The 17810-nt window shown below is 45.6% G+C and overlaps 1 protein-coding gene across 1 annotated transcript in view; it reads right to left on the bottom strand.

Annotated features, from left to right (window-relative positions):
* The window catches only part of ADSS2 (adenylosuccinate synthase 2), a 188304-nt gene extending 173988 nt beyond the window's left edge, over window positions 1-14316 (bottom strand). The window contains exon 1 of the mRNA XM_030196473.1: window positions 14025-14316. Coding sequence (XP_030052333.1) covers window positions 14025-14201 — 177 coding nt within the window. The 5' untranslated portion in view covers window positions 14202-14316. The remainder of the gene's footprint in view (window positions 1-14024) is intronic.
* Window positions 14317-17810: the final 3494 nt, after the last annotated feature.

Genomic DNA, 17810 nt, shown 5'->3' with positions numbered 1-17810 from the left:
AGCTAGATGTCAACCCAAGACGAGCGCATTAAATTCAAGGCCTGGGGAGTCTAGCCACGAAAACGAATAAAAATAATAAATAAAATATTCTGCTACACCTATCCACCTGCATCACCTGCTGGAGGTAGAGACCTGGCTGTACCTCTCCTTATATTAGAACTACCCAAACTGGATTGGTACAAATGGCATCACAAAACCCACATTTGGGGTCGCATTCTGGGTAGGCTCTTCAAAGTTCTCGGGGGGGGTGGGGGTACACAATTTTATTTGGCTGCAGTCATGGAGTCGCAATCACAAAAAAGGTTGATAACCATTGCTTAACATTGGTGATGTCATCAGAACCTTTAAGTTTTCTACCTCCATCTGTTGGTAAGGCGATAAAATCTATAGGGCTGGACTGGTCTAGCAGGATAAGGAATGAGGCCTATATTAAAGAAAACATGTTAAACAGCAATAACACAACTTAGTTAATCTAGCTTTTGGACTGTAACCCTCTAGGGAGGGGGAAACACCTACGGCATCTGGACATAACTCACCTAGGGCTACCTATAAAAAGACATGCGCTAAATATAAATATATAAATGAAAAAAATAACAGCTTTTCCTTCTTCCTTCAGTATGCTTTCTCTGGTTATTGTTTAGTTTATTAAACTTGATACATTGCCCTTCAAGGGGTAAAATCAGAGTAGTGTACAGAAAGCAAAACTTACATATTTTACTTTCTATAAATTACAAGTAAAAACAATGGAAAGGAACGCCAACACAGTATAAACAGACATAACAGGTTAGAAATGGAGGAAAGGTCACTTTAATTTCTCTCAAGTATTGATTCTATGGGTTCACTTTCTATTGTGAATTAAGACCCAAATGGAATTTATAGTTTATTAATACTTGCTAAACATATCTGACAGGGCAGAGCCTGCCAGTAGGCTTTTGGTTTTGTTTTTAAGTTATTAGACTGTGTCTTAGCACTATTTTCTACTTTGAATTAGAATATGTACAGTTTTGGTGTAATCAACATTCTCTTCCTTCAGCCAGTCACAGATAGCACAAAAGCAGAGCCAAGTACCTCTGTGGAACACTACTGAGGAAAGCAGTGCCAAAAAGTAACCAAGAGGACTCACTGCAGCAATAGGAGAGCTATACTTCACTCTCTTGGCTACAAGGGGTTTACTGTAACATTTGATCGCTCATATCTTAAAACAAAAGCTGGGGAAAGACAGAGGCAAAGAACCACAGCTTAAGACATCCTGCCTTTAGATAAGCTTAAAAATTAATAGATTTAGGCATCACTATTATAGGGAAGAGACACATGAGGTTAAAAACAACCACAAATTAGCAAGCAAAATTCTTACTAGCTTCTGCTTTAGATTGAAGAAAATCTACTGCAGTTGACAATTCCTGATGGGTTATTAACAAGTTTACAGCCAGCGGTTGTTATTAAATTCTTGAGTAGAGAGGTGTGGTAGCCGTATTAGTCCACTTTTAAAGGTAATCAATAGAAATATAACAAAATAAAACATGGAAAAGAAAAGGGAAAATTAGGTTCTTACCATGATAATTTTCTTTCCTTTAGTCATAGCAGATGAAGCCATGGGTTGTGTCCATCAACCAGCAGGGGGAGATAGAGAGCACTCAATTTTTCACAGTGCCTCATGGCCAGCTAGCTCCACTGCCTCTTCAGTATTTGAAGCTTCCAAAGCAGTATGGCAAACCGCAATGTGAATAACATGAACTTCCCTCATAGCGAACGATGGCCCCTTAACAAGGGCATAAACTCCAAAAAAGGAGGGAATGAACTCATCCTCCTGGAGGGAATAAACTCATCCTCCCAAAACATGAACTGGAGGGAATGAACTCATCCTCCTATAACTGTAACAAGAATCCTGAAGACTGTTTTCCGACTCCCCAAGGAAGGAATATAACTTCAGGAAACAAGAACAGCATCTAAAATCAGAATCACTGCAATACAGACAATCATACAGGGAGGGCTCATGGCTTCATCTGCTATGACTAAAGGAAAGAAAATTATCATGGTAAGAACCTAATTTTCCTTTCCTTGTCATCAAGCAGATGAAGCCATTACGTATGGGATGTAACAAAGCAATCCCTAAATAGGGTGGGAACAAGCCACACCACGCGCTAGCACCTGTGCTCCAAAACCCGCATCCCTCCTGGCAGCCACATCCAGCCTGTAATGTCGGGCGAAAGAGAGCTTAGAAGCCCATGTTGCAGCACTGCAAATCTCATGGAGATAGTGCTCCAGTTTCCGCCCAGGAAGAGGAAATCGCTCTTGTGGAATGTGCCTTAAAGGCTTCAGGCGGAGCCCGGCCAGACAGCAGATATGCTGAAAAGATAGCTTCTTTGAGCCAACGGGCAATAGTGGCTTTAGACGCTGAAGACCCTCTGCGAGGACCTGCAAACAGCACAAAAAGATGATCAGAGGTCTTGAAAGAATTTGTAATTCGCAGATACTGCAACAGAGTCCTGCGCACATCCAAAAGGTGCAACTGCCCAAATGAACCTGGAAACGCCTCCTCAACAAAGGAGGGAAGAAAAACAGGTTGGTTTAGGTGAAACGCTGAAACCACCTTAGGCATGAAGGAAGGCACGGTCCAAACCGTGACCCCTGACTCTGAGAATTGCAGAAAAGGGTCTCTACAGGACAGCGCCTGGAGCTCTGACACCCGTCTCGCCGAGGTAATGGCCACTAAAAAGATGGCCTTCAGTGTCAAATCTTTCTCTGAAGCACGCCAAAGCGGTTCAAAGGGAGCCCCCTGAAGGGCCTTCAATACTAACCCCAGGTTCCAAGCTGAACAAGGTGCCCGCACGGGCGGATGGAGCCGAAGCACCCCTCTAAGAAACCGTGCCACATCTGGATGAGCAGCTAAGGACACGCCTTCAACCTTGCCACGCAGGGAGGCCAATGCTGCCACTTGCACGCGCAGGGAATTATAGGCCAAGCCTTTGTGTACACCATCCTGCAAAAAGTCCAGAATCGGCGAGACAGGAGCCCGCAATGGAGAAAGCACTCTTGAAACACACCAAACTTCAAACTGGCGCCAAATCCTGGCATAAGCCACGGAAGTGGAGTGCTTACGGGCCTGTAGGAGAGTGGAAATTACCTTATTTGAGTAGCCTTTATCTCTCAATTGCGCCCTCTCAATCGCCATGCCATAAGACCAAAGCGTAGTAGTAGTAGTAGTAGTCCTCCATGGCCACCGGACCCTGTGACAACAGGTGCGGAACCAGAGGTAACGGAAAGGTAGCCTCCAACAGCATCTGTCGGAGGTCCACATACCAAGGCCTCCTGGGCCAATCCGGGGCGATGAGCACCACTTCTCCTGGATGCAGCCGAATCCGCAGGAGCACTCGCCCTATCAAGGGCCACGGAGAGAAGACATACAGCAAGCCCAGGGGCCAGGGTTGAGCCAAGGCATCCAACCCGGCAGAGCGAGGATCCCTCCGTCTGCTGAAGAAGCACAGGACTTTGGCATTGGAACTGGTCGCCATAAGATCCATCACTGCCTTGCCCCATTTGGCACATATCTGCAGGAATACATCGTCTGCTAGTTCCCACTCCGCTGGATCGATCTGATGCCTGCTTAGATAGTCGGCTTGCACGTCGCTCTGACCTGCAATGTGAGCTGCTGACAGGGACTGTAGATGCAGCTCGGCCCAGTGGCAAATTTGTTCGGCCTGCGCGGCTAGAGCTCTGCACTGAGTGCCGCCTTGTCGATTTATGTAGGCCACTGCTGTCGTGTTGTCCGACATCACTCGGACAGCCAATCCTTCCAGGGTCACTTGAAAGGCCAGAAGAGCCAGAAACACCGCTTTCAACTCCAGGCGGTTGATAGACCACTCCGACTCGTCGGGCGTCCACAGACCCTGAGCATGCTTCCCCTGGCAATGTGAGCCCCAGCCCTTCAGGCTGGCATCTGTCACCACTAGGCACCAATCGGGGAGCGCCAGCGGCATTCCCCGCCGCAACATGCTGTCCGAGAGCCACCAACTCCATACTGAGGCGGGCCGCAAGGAGCCAAGAAAGTCTGCACTGATAATCCTGAGATACTGGAGACCATCGTTGAAGTAGAGAATACTGTAGAGGTCTCAGGTGCACTCTCGCCCATGGCACCACTTCCAAGGTGGCCGTCATCGATCCCAACAGCTGGACAATGTCCCAAGCTTGCGGGCGGGGCATCCTCAGGAGCAGACGGACCTAATTCTGAAGCTTGCACCGCCTTTGCTCGGGAAGAAACACATAGCCCGAGGCTGTGTCGAACCTGGCCCCCAAATATTCTAGAGATTGCGAAGGGGTCAGGTAACTTTTGGCCATATTGATGACCCAGCCCAGAGATTGAAGGACTGAAACCACTCTGGCTGTAGCTAGATGACTCTCTTTTTCTGAGTCTGCTCTGATGAGCCAGTCGTCTAGGTACGAGTGAACCCGGATACCCTCTCGCCTGAGAAAGGCAGCTACTACCACCATTACCTTGGAGAAGGTTCGGGGAGCTGTGGCGAGGCCAAAAGGCAAGGCCAGAAACTGGAAATGTTTTCCCAACACCGCAAACCACAGAAACTTCTGGTGTGGGGGCCAAACTGGTATGTGCAAGTAAGCTTCTTTCAGGTCCAGAGACGTGAGAAACTCTCCTGGCTGTACCGCCGCAATGACGGAGCGCAGGGTTTCCATGTGAAAATGCCGCATTCTTAAGGACTTGTTTAGCTCTTTTAAGTCCAGGATCGGGCAAAAAGACCCGCCTTTTCGTGGCACCACAAAGTAAATGGCGTAGCGGCCTAGACCTTGTTCGGCGGGAGGCACCGGGGTCACAGCCCCTATCTGGCACAGAGTGTGCAAAGTCTCCTCTACCGCCGCCCGTTTGGCGGCAGAACCGCATCGGGACTCCACAAACACGTCTCTCACCGGGGCATCGAATTCTACTCGGTATCCGTCTCTGATCAGGTCCCACTGATCTGCGGAGATTTTGGCCCACTCCTCGATAAAGAGGGAAAGTCTTCCTCTGGTGACAGGAAACGAGGAGGGGGCCGGCACACCATCATTGAGAGGGTCGCCCCTGAACTTCAGGCCTTGAACCGGCAGCTGCGGAATATTTGTCAGAGCGAAAGGAGTTTCTCTGCTGAAAGCGGGCACGCGAAGTGAACCCAGCAGCACGCCCCGGGCAGTACCTTCTAGCTTCACGGAAGCAAGGTCTGTAAGAGGAGCGGACCGCCTGACCCTTAGAGGAAGGCTTCGGCCTATCTTCAGGCAAGCGCTGAGGTTTGGAATCCCCCAGGCCTTTAACAATGTTTTCCAGCTCCTCACCAAACAGGAGAAGGCCTTGAAAGGGCAACTTCAACCAACCTTTGCTTAGAGGCCATGTCCGCCGCCCAATGTCGTAGCCAAAGAGTGCGGCGAGCCGCCACTGCTACAGCCATTTGTTTAGCCGAAGCTCTGACCATATCATAAAGGGCGTCAGCCAAAAAGGACAAGGCCGACTCCATCCACGGAGCCACTTCAGATAAGGTCTCCGCTCCATCACTGGGCTGTTCCACTGCCTGCTGTAACCAAGCCAGGCAGGCTCTAGCAGCATAACAACTGCATGCAGACGCCCGAACAGTGCGACCTGCCAAATCAAAGGACCGCTTCAGAGCTGAATCAAGCCTGTGGTCTTGAATATCCTTCAGGGCAACACCTCCTTCAACAGGGCGGGTAGTTCTCTTTGTCATAGCCGTGACCAGGGCATCCACTTTAGGCATTGCAAAGCGAGCCAAATGTTCTCACTCAGAGGGTATAATTGCCCCATAGCCCTGGCAACCTTCAAAGGTCCCTCGGGGTCAGCCCATTGAGCCAAAATAAGCTCTTGGATGGAGTCATGCAAAGGAAAGGCTCGAGCAGGCTTTCTGGTACTAGCCATCCTTGGATTAACAGAGGAGGCTGTGCCACTCCCAGGATCTTCAATCGAGAGGGCTTGTAAGGCATCTGAAATAAGCGCTGGCAGCTCCTCGCGGTGGAAAATCCTCACCGCAGACAGATCATCAAGCTCCTGTGGCAATTCTGCACCCGACTCTGGCTCTTCAGCCCAAGAAGTTCTACCAGACCCCTCAGAATCCTCATAGCCCGACCACGGGGGGGAAAAGGGGGGTGCGCCACACTCAGAAGGGGAATTAGCCCTTCTGCGTTTATCAGGAGGATAGGAAACAGGCAAAGCCAACTCCAAAAGGCCAGGATCCACCGAGGGGGCAGGCAGAGGGTCCGATGAACCCTGTGGAAGAGCTCTTTTAAGCATGTACACCCTATGCAGCATTAAAACAAAATCAGGGGAGAAAACCGCTCCCTGAACGCCCGGATCCTGCCCAGGGCTATCAGCTCTATTATTAGCCTCACTCAGAGGACCCCCCGATTCAGGGCTCTCCGTCGCAACGGAGGCCGTGCCATGTGGAAAATCCAAAATGGCGTCCACTGCCAGCTCAGAGCGCAAAAGATCACCGCTCGCCATGCTCGGGCCGGCTCTACCCTCTGTACAGCACGAATTACAGAGCCCCGCTGCTGATTTGCGCTTGCCACATTTAGAACAGCACTTTACAGTCTCCGCAGCCATCGTCGAGAATGGCGGTAAAATTCAAAAATGGCGGTTCGCGCCAAAAACGTCCCGATCGCAGGCCCACCCCGGAAGAGTCAGAAAACACTCTTACCTCACTAGACCGAGTATCACAGCTCCGGTCCTGCAGAAGAATCTCAAGAAAAAAAAAACCTCTTTTCCAAGATCGCTGCGCTAAAGCGCGACGCGACTTTAATTATTTATTTATTTATTTATTTATTTACGCTGTGACGAAAGCAGGGTCAAAAGAGGTAAATAAAAACACTCCGGAGGCTCAGATAAGTGGGAAAGGCGGGGAAAGGCGAACCAATGTGCCTGCATTCACTGAGTGGGAAAGGACAGGGAAAAGCAATCTAATATGTCCATATCCACGGGGGCATGGGTAAGGCAGGGAAAGGGCTGACCTATGTGCCTTCAAAGTGAAGCTGCTATAGCCTCAAACATCCCAGCTAACAACTGGCAAGCCAGGAGCCACCCCCAGGCAGATTTTTGATGGAGCTCGAAGAAGCTGCAGCCACCCTGCTTGGGGAGATACAGAATACTGAAGAGGCAGTGGAGCTAGCTGGCCATGAGGCACTGTGAAAAATTGAGTATTCTCTATCTCCCCCTGCTGGTTGATGGACACAACCCATACATAATGGCTTCATCTGCTTGATGACAAGGAATAAGATGATACCTTTTTTATTGGACATAACTTAATATATTTCTTGATTAGCTTTCGGAGGTTGCCCTTCTTCAGCAGACTGGAAATAAGCAAATACTGGTAGATGGCAGTATATATAAGTGAAACATCAAAGCATTTCAGTGACAGTCTAACAGGATGGGGGTGGATAGGTGAGAGACAGGAAGATATGCATGGAGACAGGAGGGTGACAAAGCAGTACAATTTTATGGTTTATAATGGGCTAGAAAACCCAGATCTTTGTTAAGTCCTGTCTGGTGGGTGTCAAAATATTTAATCATTCTGACTTCAAAGGTCTTACGTTCCTGTATTGTTTTAAAGTTCCCTTTCAGGATTCTTACCATGAAATCACTGGTACAGTGTTATGGTTTTGTGAAGTGCTGCCCCACAGGCATGACATCCTTATTGGTACTAGCATTTTTCATATGGTGTCTATGTAAATTAAATCTCTTCTTTAGCATCTGACTTGTTTCTCCAATGTAGCAGCCTTCGTTGCATTTTTTACACTGAATGATATATACCACATTGGAAGATGAGCACATGAAAGATTCCTTCATGTTGAATATTTTTCCTTTGTGAATGACCGTGGGGTCCTGTGAAATGTTTTGGCATAGTTTGCTGCTGGATATATTGCAAGGATGTGTGCTATTCTTTTCTTTTTGAGTCTGTGTTGGGAGCTTACTTCTAATTAGCTTGTGTTTTAAGTTGGGTGGCTGTCAGAAGGCCAGCACTGGTGGGGGTGGGAATATCTATTTCAGTAATTCATCCTCCTGGAGTACAGGCTGAAGATCTTTTATGATTTTTTCTTAATTTTTCCAGCTCTAGGTTGTATGTCACTATAAGGGGGATTCTGTGGCTTTTTTTTTTCTTTGTATTGTAGCAGATTTTCCCTGGGTATTTTGAGGGAGGAGGCAATATTCTTGGAGATTATTTTGGGGTTGTAGCCTTTCTGTTCGAAGGATGCAGTCAGGATTTCAAGGTGTCTGTCTCTGTCCCCTGGGTCAGAGCAGACACGGTGGTATCTTGTGGCTTGGCTGTAAATAATGGATCTTTTTGTATGTGAAGGGTGGAAGCTGTAGAGGTAGATTTGTCTGTGGGTTTCTTGTATATGGATGTCTGTATATAGCCATCATTGATTGAGACTGTGGTGTCCAAAAAATTGACTTTTTCTGGGGAGTAGTCAATTTGAATCTGATTGTAGGATGGTATGTATTGAAGGAATTGTAAAATTGTTTCAGAGTTTCTTCCCCCTCAGTCCAAATCATAAAAATGTCATCGATGTACCAGTAGTATTTTAGGGGTTTGGTCTGGTATGTATTCAGAAATGTCTCTTCCAGCTCAGCCATAAAGAGGTTGGCATATTGGGGTGCTGTCCTGGTGCCCATCGCAGTGCCCATTATTTGTAGATATCATTGTTAAAGCGGAAATAGTTGTGAGTTAAAATAAATTTAATTTTGTAATGATTTCTGGTGAGTATTGATGGTCCAGTGTGGGTGTTTTTAGGAGTTTCTTACAAGCAGCTATGCCATCCGCATGGGGAATGTTGCTGTATAGTGATTCTACATCCATCGTGACCAGAAGGGTGCTTGGTGTAAATTGCTTGATGTTTTTCAATTTATTCAGAAAGACTGTGGTGTCTTGTATGAAGCTGTTTGTTTTGTGCACGAGAAGTTTCAGAATTCCTTCCATGAGTGTGCCAATACCCGATATGATTGGTCTGCTAGGGTTTCCAGGTTTGTGGATTTTGGGTAGCATGTAGAATGTGCCTACAGAAGGCTGGTTTGGTATGAGTTTCTTCAGATGTGGCTGTACTTGTTTAGGACATGTTCTGATCAGGTCTTTCAGGTGCTTTGTATAATCCTGTGTGGGATCCTCAGTTTCCTGTAGTATGTATTGTCTGAGAGCTGTCTGTGTCCTTCGTCAATGTATTTTTTTGTGTCCATAATCACCACTGAGCCTCCTTTGTCCCCTCCTATACATGATTTCCTCTCTAAAATTTGTTACAAAGGCCATGTTGTATCACAATTTTACAAATTTTTTATACAAAAATGTTTACGCAGCAAACTAAGCCTATGTTCAGTTTGGGAAAACGATCTGCAAATTCAGATATCACCCAATCAGTGGTCATATCTCTGGTCTAAAGTGAGCAGGCCTATAGCTTCAGCCAGCTACGTACAGTCACATTTCTTTCGTCATAGGGCGATTTGGACTCCTCATAAATTGGCAGTAGCTGGTCTCTCGAATAACAACAAATGTTGGTCCTGTGGCTCGCAAACTGGTACTTAGCTTCATATGATTTTTTATTGTAGAATAACTTATGAATTTTGGTGTCAGGTGTGGTCTTATACTTCAAACGTTCTTCCTGTACAGGGTCCAATTACTCCTTCAATTATTATGTTAGGTTCTGTGCTATTCCAAGATCAATTAGATGTTTCCCAACAAAAATTACTGAACATTTTAGTGGTTGCTGCGCTAAAACTGGTTCTTCTGCATTGGAAAGATAATTCTAATCTCAATCCTACTTTTTGGAAGCATTCAATTTTACAGATTCAAAAATTTGAAACCTCTGTTGCAGACAAAACTGGTGAGATGTTTTACAGCTAAAACTTGGTTTCATGTGGATAATTATCTGAAATCTTATAATTTTAGGTAATTTTTTTCTCTCTCTCTCTCTCTCTGCTGTTTGAATTCTGTGTTACAGTTGATGTTATTACTTGATGTTATTGATTGATAAATTGTTTGTCTTTTTCTAAAACCAATAAAATTCTTGGACTTAAAAAAAAAAAACTAATCAAAAATACAGACCCCGAGTGCACTTATCAGTCAAGGCAGAGTTGAAAAACAATCTTTAAAATCTTCCACTACAACTGAGATGGCTTTCTTTTGAAGTCTCCCTAATACATCCATGCCCATTGCATCTCCTCCCTCTTATGGATAAGTTTAATTACCCCAAGTCCCTGAAAATTCTCAAAGTTTCAGCAGGTTCCTTGAAAGAATTACGAATTACCACCAAACATAAAATCGAATCTTTACAAGAAATACCTCAGTGGTACTCCTATTTGATTCCTCCATACTTAAACATCTGTGAGATTAATGGGAATCTAAGGGGATTTGGACTTTATCTCAATTGTACACTGCAGGGAACCTTTTGTCTCCAGATATGATATCCAGATTGTATAATGTAACTATAACTCCTACTTTCCCCTGGAAACAAGTCTCCTCACTTTTAGCTCCTGATTGCCCTATTTCCTTGCTCACCCGGGACTTATTAAATTTCTCATCATATTGTCTTGAACTATATTGTGCCCATAAAAGGGCTTCTGCACTATATTAAAAAAACTCATGGAATCCTTTATACAATGTGTGCAACAAATAGAAGCTTTGTAAGAGAACGATCTAAATATAAACACATCGGAAATAGACTGGACTACATATTGGTCAAAAACCTTACGTCCAACTAAATCAGCAGCTATTTCTCAGTCCTCCTTTGTACTTCACTGTGCATATTGGACTCCAATAAAATTGACCAAGATCTCCAAATAATTCTCCTCAACTTCATACTGGTCGTGCCACTCTGTTGAAGGCTGTCACACATGGTCTTTTATTGTCCAAATGCACGAGCATACTAGAATTATATTTGGTCAAGAATCTCTACTACTACTACTTAACATTTCTAAAGCGCTACTAGGGTTACGCAGCGCTGTACAGTTTAACAGAGAAGGACAGTCCCTGCTCAAGGAGCTTACAATCTAAAGGACAAGAATTATATTTGGTCAAGAATCTCTGACATCTTTAAATTACCTTCAGATCTACATATATCCTATAATATAGTCATCCTTCGGTCCTCCAGTGTGGACATTTCTTTACCTGAATCATCACAAATTATTTAACATTATACTGGCTTGTTGCTTTACATTTAATAATATGCAAATAGAAAGACAACACACTTCTTAATTTCTTGGAATGGTGGAGTCATGTTTGTATTATAAAGAAATATGAACTATTACTTCTTACAAACAACACTTGTGAAATCTGTGATGAATACCTGGGCTCCTTTAGACTGATACTTGAACTGTCCATAAATATGTCTTTATATCTCAATCCTATGTCCATATGTCATACTGCCCACTATATCTGATGCACTATTTGCTTATGTACACCAAAACACACTGTTAAGATTGTTTTGTTTTATCTGTTATTTCTACTGTTTAAAAACCTAAACAAAAATATGAAAAAAAGGCCCCCAAGGTAGCTGTGCAAAAAATATGAGAAAAAAATAAAAAGATCCCCCCCCCCCCCCCCAAGGTAGCTGTGCACACAAGTATTGCATAACACTACTGAGTGCATGGCTATCACATATGCTTGCTTGCCTTGAAGCTATAACAAACACATAAGTGCTAGCATTCTGTAAGTTACAGACATAATTGATGCCTAACTTTAGGTGACCTGTTATAGAATGAGGAAAATGAGGCCTAAATGGCTCAAGGGAATTATCACACCATCACAGCGCTTTGCCTTTCATCTCTAGGCCGTGGTTAAAATCGAGCTCAGGATGCAGGGAAAGGACCACAGCAGCTTTCCTACCAATCTGAATTATACCGTACTCTTATCATTTATTTGTGACAAAGGGTTGAGAAGAATAAAACTACCACATGCTTCCTGCCTTCAAAAAAGCCAGTATTTATTTGTAGTGAGGTACTCCCTATAACACCATTCAAACCATGGGTGTAGTTTGGGGGGGCACTGCCCCCCAAACGCAAGGCCAGCGCAGCGCTGAAGGCAGCTCTCTCTCCGTCCTGCCCTCAGCTCCGCGTCCGTCAGCCCTCCTCTCCCGGTCTCGCCTCCAGCTTCTCCCTTCCCTCACAGTGTCCCGCCCTCGCGGAAACAGGAAATGCATCAGCACAGAAGGTGGGACAATGTGTAGGGGAAGGGTGAAGTTGGAGGTGTCCCGCCCTCGCGGAAACAGAAAATGCATCAGCGCAGAAGGCGGGACACTGTGTAAGGGAAGGGAGAAGCTGGAGGTGAGCCCGCAGTGCTTTCTTCTTCACTGCCACTGAAAATAAAAAGGTTAAATGCGCTGGGGGGGGGGGGGGGGAGGAGAGGAGGGCTGTCGGGGAGCTGAGGGAGGGCAGGGCAAATCGCTGGACATGGATGGGAGGGCAGGGGGAGAGAAGAGATCGCTGGACGAGGAGAGGAGGGGAGGGCAGGGGGAGAGAAGAGATCGCTGGACGAGGAGAGGAGGGGAGGGCAGGGGGAGAGGAGAGATCGCTGGACATGAAGAGGAGAGATCGCTGGACGAGGAGAGGAGGGGAGGGGAGGGCAGGGGGAGAGGCCTTACTGGGCTCATTGACTGATCTTTATTGAGACTGTGCTCTGATGATACACAGAGATTGAAGAAACTGCAATTTAAGGTTTATGTTTAAAGTTCTTTGTGGGATTTACATATGTGATCAGGGTATAAGTTTGGTGTGGATGGCAGTGTGAGTAATGCACTGACTTGTTTTCACTAATAAAGATTTTGTAATTTATACAGAACAGGAGTACTGTTTGTTGATTTTTTGGGCATAACCATAATGAATATGTATGAGGTATCTCATACATATATATATATTATGGTTATTCCCAAAAAAGCCAGTTCTTTCTTCCTTCATTCCTCCATATTAGCATATTATATACACACACACATAAACTAGGCCCATGATTCAAACGTATAACAAGGCGTTTTACAATCAATTTAGGCGCCCGCGAGCAAAACGAACTCAATGTCATGACAGGAAAAGGTTACAAAAAAAAAAAAAAGTGCGGACAGCCGGGCACGCCGGGGAGGGGAGGGGAGGGGAGGGGCCACCCCCCCCCCCAAAAAAAAAAAAAAAAAAAAAACAACCTGTACATGCGGCGGAATATCCCGCAGACTTCTAGGGAACCGCCGCACAATGCGCGATTCCCGCCAAAACTAAGCTTCTTGCCTCCAGGTCCAGGAGCCTGCAGAAGAGGAACTCTGTATGCCTACGTATTCACTTAGCTTCCAGTCAAGGTGGCGCACATCCATTTAAATAGCTCACACCCAATTTAAACAACAACAAAAAAAGAAGACCCTAAAAATCTCTCTATAAGCAGGTCGGTCCCCCTAAACTGTATTTTAATACAAACACAAGACGAGATCAAAAGGAAGCTGAGCAAGTTTGAAGGCGATCGAGCGCATCCACACAGACACAGCGGGAGCCAGGTGCTTCATTTCCTTATTACTAGCACACTGCAGATTATGAGCGGCTTCGCTCCCTTTCCCCCCACCCCGCAGCGTTGTAACGAGGGCCGTGGGCCCACACCGATCTGCTTCCGCCCAGTAAGGCCTCCAAGATCCCGGAACCGGCCAGAAATAAGGAAAGCGGCGGCCCTCGGGTTTTACCAACGCGACGGACTAGGTCACCCTGCCTTATCCATCGCCGAAAGCAATGCGCGGATCGGGGTGGGGCGAGCGCAGGGCCGGCCAACACTAACGGCACCATTTCCTAATCCCCGAGGAGGTAGCGATCTGCCCAGGCCGCTTGCCGGTGTCAACCACTGCCAGGCGCGCACTTCCTCCCCCTCCCCGGACGGGGAGAGCGGGCCAGCGGCTCCCACTTTCTCTCCCTCGTTTAGGACTCCAACATAAAACCTGCTCAAGGTGACATTTCTGCAAGTTTTTAAAATAAGCCAGCGTAACTACTAGCGGTGCGCGCGCATGTGTTGCTTCCTTTCCCCTCTTACCTGGCATCTGCAGACGATATCGGCGTCCTGGGCCAACAGATCTACCACTTTCCCTTTCCCTTCATCGCCCCACTGAGCTCCGAGCACCACAGTGACCTTGTTGCCCACCTGGCCGGGGGTGCAGCAGCCATTGGCGATCCGGCCGGCCGAAGCTGAAGAGCCGCTTTCGGAAGACATGACGGCGGAGGTCGGTGTATAGACGTCCTGAATGATCGCACGCGTACGCTGCTCGGACACACAAACTCCTTCTTCCCTCCTCCTCTCCTCTTGCTCCGTAAAAAAAAAAATTGCTTCTCAATGGAGATGACAAAACGTACAGAGGAGGGAGACTGCCACCTGCCGGCCCGCGGCACTTCTGCCACCCTTCAGAAACCTCTGCCCTGCTGTCACTCTTCCATGCACCTTGTTTCGGGGGGGGGGGTGTTATTACTATTATATAGTTTACACCTTTCCAGTAGTAAGTGAATTATATTCAAGTTCTTCTAATTACGATACTTTTAGGCTCTAATACATTTGTACCTGAGATAATAGAGTATTGTGTGACTTGCCCAAGGTCACAAGGAATTTTGGAACCTTCACTTCCCCAAGGAGCCTGGGTTAAAAAAAAAAACGGATTTTACGGCCAACCTTTACAAAATTACGTTTTGGGTTTTTTTGTTTGTTTTCTGCCTGCCGCTGGTCTATATGGGGAGTTCCTAGAGCTGACGTGCCTGTGTTTTCTCAGCCGGTCCCGCCTCCACAGGACAGGAATGGTATAATGGGCGTGACCCGGTAGTGAAGGGCAGAACACGTCAGCGGGATTCTTTGGAAGAAGCCAAGGAGGTTTAATAGCCCTCCTTGGAAGAAGCAAAGCGCAACCATGAGGTTAGATTCAGAACCGGAGACGGTACGAGGGAATAGCCCATTATATGGGTTGAAGCCAGTAGGCGTAGCTTGCTGGCAGTAGGCGGAGTCACAAGTACACCCAAAACAATAGCAAACGCTATTGAAAGCAATAGTAAAAGATTATTAGAAACTAGTAAGATTAAGGCCTGTTTCTCAAACAGGCGCTAGCAAGGGTTTTATCTATTTGTGTTTGTTTTGACCTGAACTGTTTTAATATATGTTTTGGGTTTTTTATTGATAGTTTGTGTTTGAGCGGAGTTCCTAAGTGTTGTACATCATTGTTGTATTGACAGAGGAGGGGTAGTTGTTTGTGTAGTTCTTTGCTTTTTCAGTGTGTGTATATGATTCAGACAGTAACTGTTAGATTGCGTGTTTCTGACAGTGACAGTGGTGGGGGTGGGTTTGATGAACTGGGATGGTGCATGAGTGAGTGTGTGTGTGTGTGTGGGTAACAGTTACCTTGTGGGGGAGGGGGTTGGGGAACTGTGTGTGTTGTGTGTCACAGAGAGAGATCGTGTGTGTATGTGTGAGACAGGGGAGGTTTTCTGACAGGGTGTTACATTTTTTTTCTGTCAGAATGACAGGGGGAGGTTTTAGATGCTGCATGAGTGTGTGTGTGTGAGTCAGTATTTGTGTGGGGGGGGGGGGGGGAACTGTGTGTGTTGTGTGTTACAGAGAGAGATCGTGTGTGTATGTGTGAGACAGGGGAGGTTTTTTTGACAAGGGTTACTTTTTTTCTCTGTCAGAATGCTGCTGTTGCTTGGGCTCTCTGGATTACGTCATCCGAGGCTTCAGTCCCAGGCACAGCCAATCAGAATGGAGGCACGGGCCCAGGCAGCTTCATGGAATGTTCATGGTGCAAATTATTATATAGGATAATGGACTGCCTATGCGTGGTCCATCTGTAAAAAGTCAAAAGCTGTTCCAGTTAGATAGGCACTGCCTTAAAAGGTGGAGGACCAACATTGTTTTATTTTACTTATTTGACAGTTTTTTAATTTATTTGAAAACATGCCATATGTAGATATAAATATCATGAAATCAAAACTAAATATCAGTAAAATAGCTTCAAAATAATATAAATAAATATTTTCTTTCATGCAGATCTCTCATTTGTTTAAACATAACTAAATGGGCTATAAGCTCCTAATGCAGTCCATTGGTTTTCTTATATTTTGTTCTTGTAATGACTTATACAATGCCAAAACTGAAAATACAGTGAGACAGACTAATAGAATTCAGTAACATCTAAAACTTCATTAACATTATAATTGTGTTCGCATTTGGGTAATAACTGAAAAAAATGCTGTTGAAAACTGACTTGAATAAGAAATAAATATATAAATCACAGAACTGGAAAATGTTGGCACATTTAAACTGACTGGACTTCTGCATGAAGGTAGCAGTGCCCTCATTATTTAATAACTTTCTTTTAAATAGAAGTAATAAACAATATTAAGTGCATTTTTATAATCTACCACTGCATTCCACAAAACAAAAGGAGCACGTTCCCATAAACCATCTTTCTCTTTTGATCTAGGCACAGAAAAAAAATGTAAATGCTCCCAGGTTTTAAACTAATTCATGTTTAATGTGGGATATAACTACCATAAATAAGTAAGTAAATAAATAGATGGAAACTCTGAATATTGAACACCTGATTCTGATAACATGACATCTGTTTTAGTGGCCCTTTACCAGGAGAAAAAAATCTCTGCACGAATATAACAAGTGCTAGGGTGTCCCTATAACCAGCCCCTCCAAAAACAAATTACTACTCTACCTATGAAAAGTTATTCCATTATTATACTTCCTCTGTGTATATCGTATGCTGCACAAGCTGGCATGTTTGAAAATATAAGTAAGATTAAATAAAAATGCTACTAACAATAAAGAACGACAACATGGATGCAGCAGCTTATAGGTTTGTTTGTTTGTTTGCTTTGTTTTGACTGTACGCAGAACAATGGCTGTACGGGGAAGGGGAAACAATGACTGACCTAAGTGACTTCGACTATTTTGACGTCATGCTGTCTTCTGTTCTCAATCAAACCTCCTTGAGCATAACACAGGGATGGGAACACAAACCTTCTTGAAGGGGAATCTGTTGCCTGGGGTGGGGAGGTAAGAGAAGAGAGGGAGGGAGGGAATAAGCTGGCTAGTATAATTATTAACTAGTAAAGGGGAAAGAGATGTATGCTGAGGGAGAAGAGAGATTCTGTGGGTAACGGGGGTGGGGAGAGGGAGGGCAGACATTTATGAGAACAAGGGGCAGGACAGGAAGAAAAGATATGCTTTATTTCCAGTGCTGTCTTATGGATTGTAGTGTTGTGCAATATGCCTTGCCTTTTGACCCATCCCACCCCCTTCTGACGCAACTTCCTAATTTCAGAAAGGGGTGCCGGGTCAGAAGGAAAGGCCCGGTGCAGACTGAGGCAGCATTTCAATATGCCACCAGCCACTGCAGGGTGAAGATTTACTGTAAGACAACTGATAAGGTAAACCAGGAGGGGAAGGGAGGGGAGAGCTGCGGCTTCAGTCTGAGAGAGATGGTGGGTGGGAAAGCAAAGGAGAATGCGGAAGGGAGGCATATTAGAGAAGGAGAGAGAATGGGTGAAGGCACAGGGGGGCACATAGAGGGAGAGAGAATAGGTGAAGGCACAGGAAGAGAGAATGAGTGAAGTTTCAGGGAGAGACAGATTGAGTGAAAGCACGGAAGGTACATGGAGGGAGAGAGAGAGAATGGGTGAAGGTACAGGGAGAGATGGAAAATGGGTGAAAGCACAGGAGGTACATGGAGGGAGCGAGAGAATGGGTGAAGGCACAGGAAGAGAGAGGTGAAGGCATCGGGGCACAAGGAGGGAGAGAAAGAATAGGTGAAGGTGCAATGGGCACAGGGAA

Source organism: Microcaecilia unicolor, chromosome 3 (assembly GCF_901765095.1).
Source record: "Microcaecilia unicolor chromosome 3, aMicUni1.1, whole genome shotgun sequence".
Lineage (NCBI taxonomy): Eukaryota > Metazoa > Chordata > Amphibia > Gymnophiona > Siphonopidae > Microcaecilia > Microcaecilia unicolor.
Note: the sequence above shows the minus strand (reverse complement) of the source record. Positions and strands in the feature narration are given on the sequence as shown.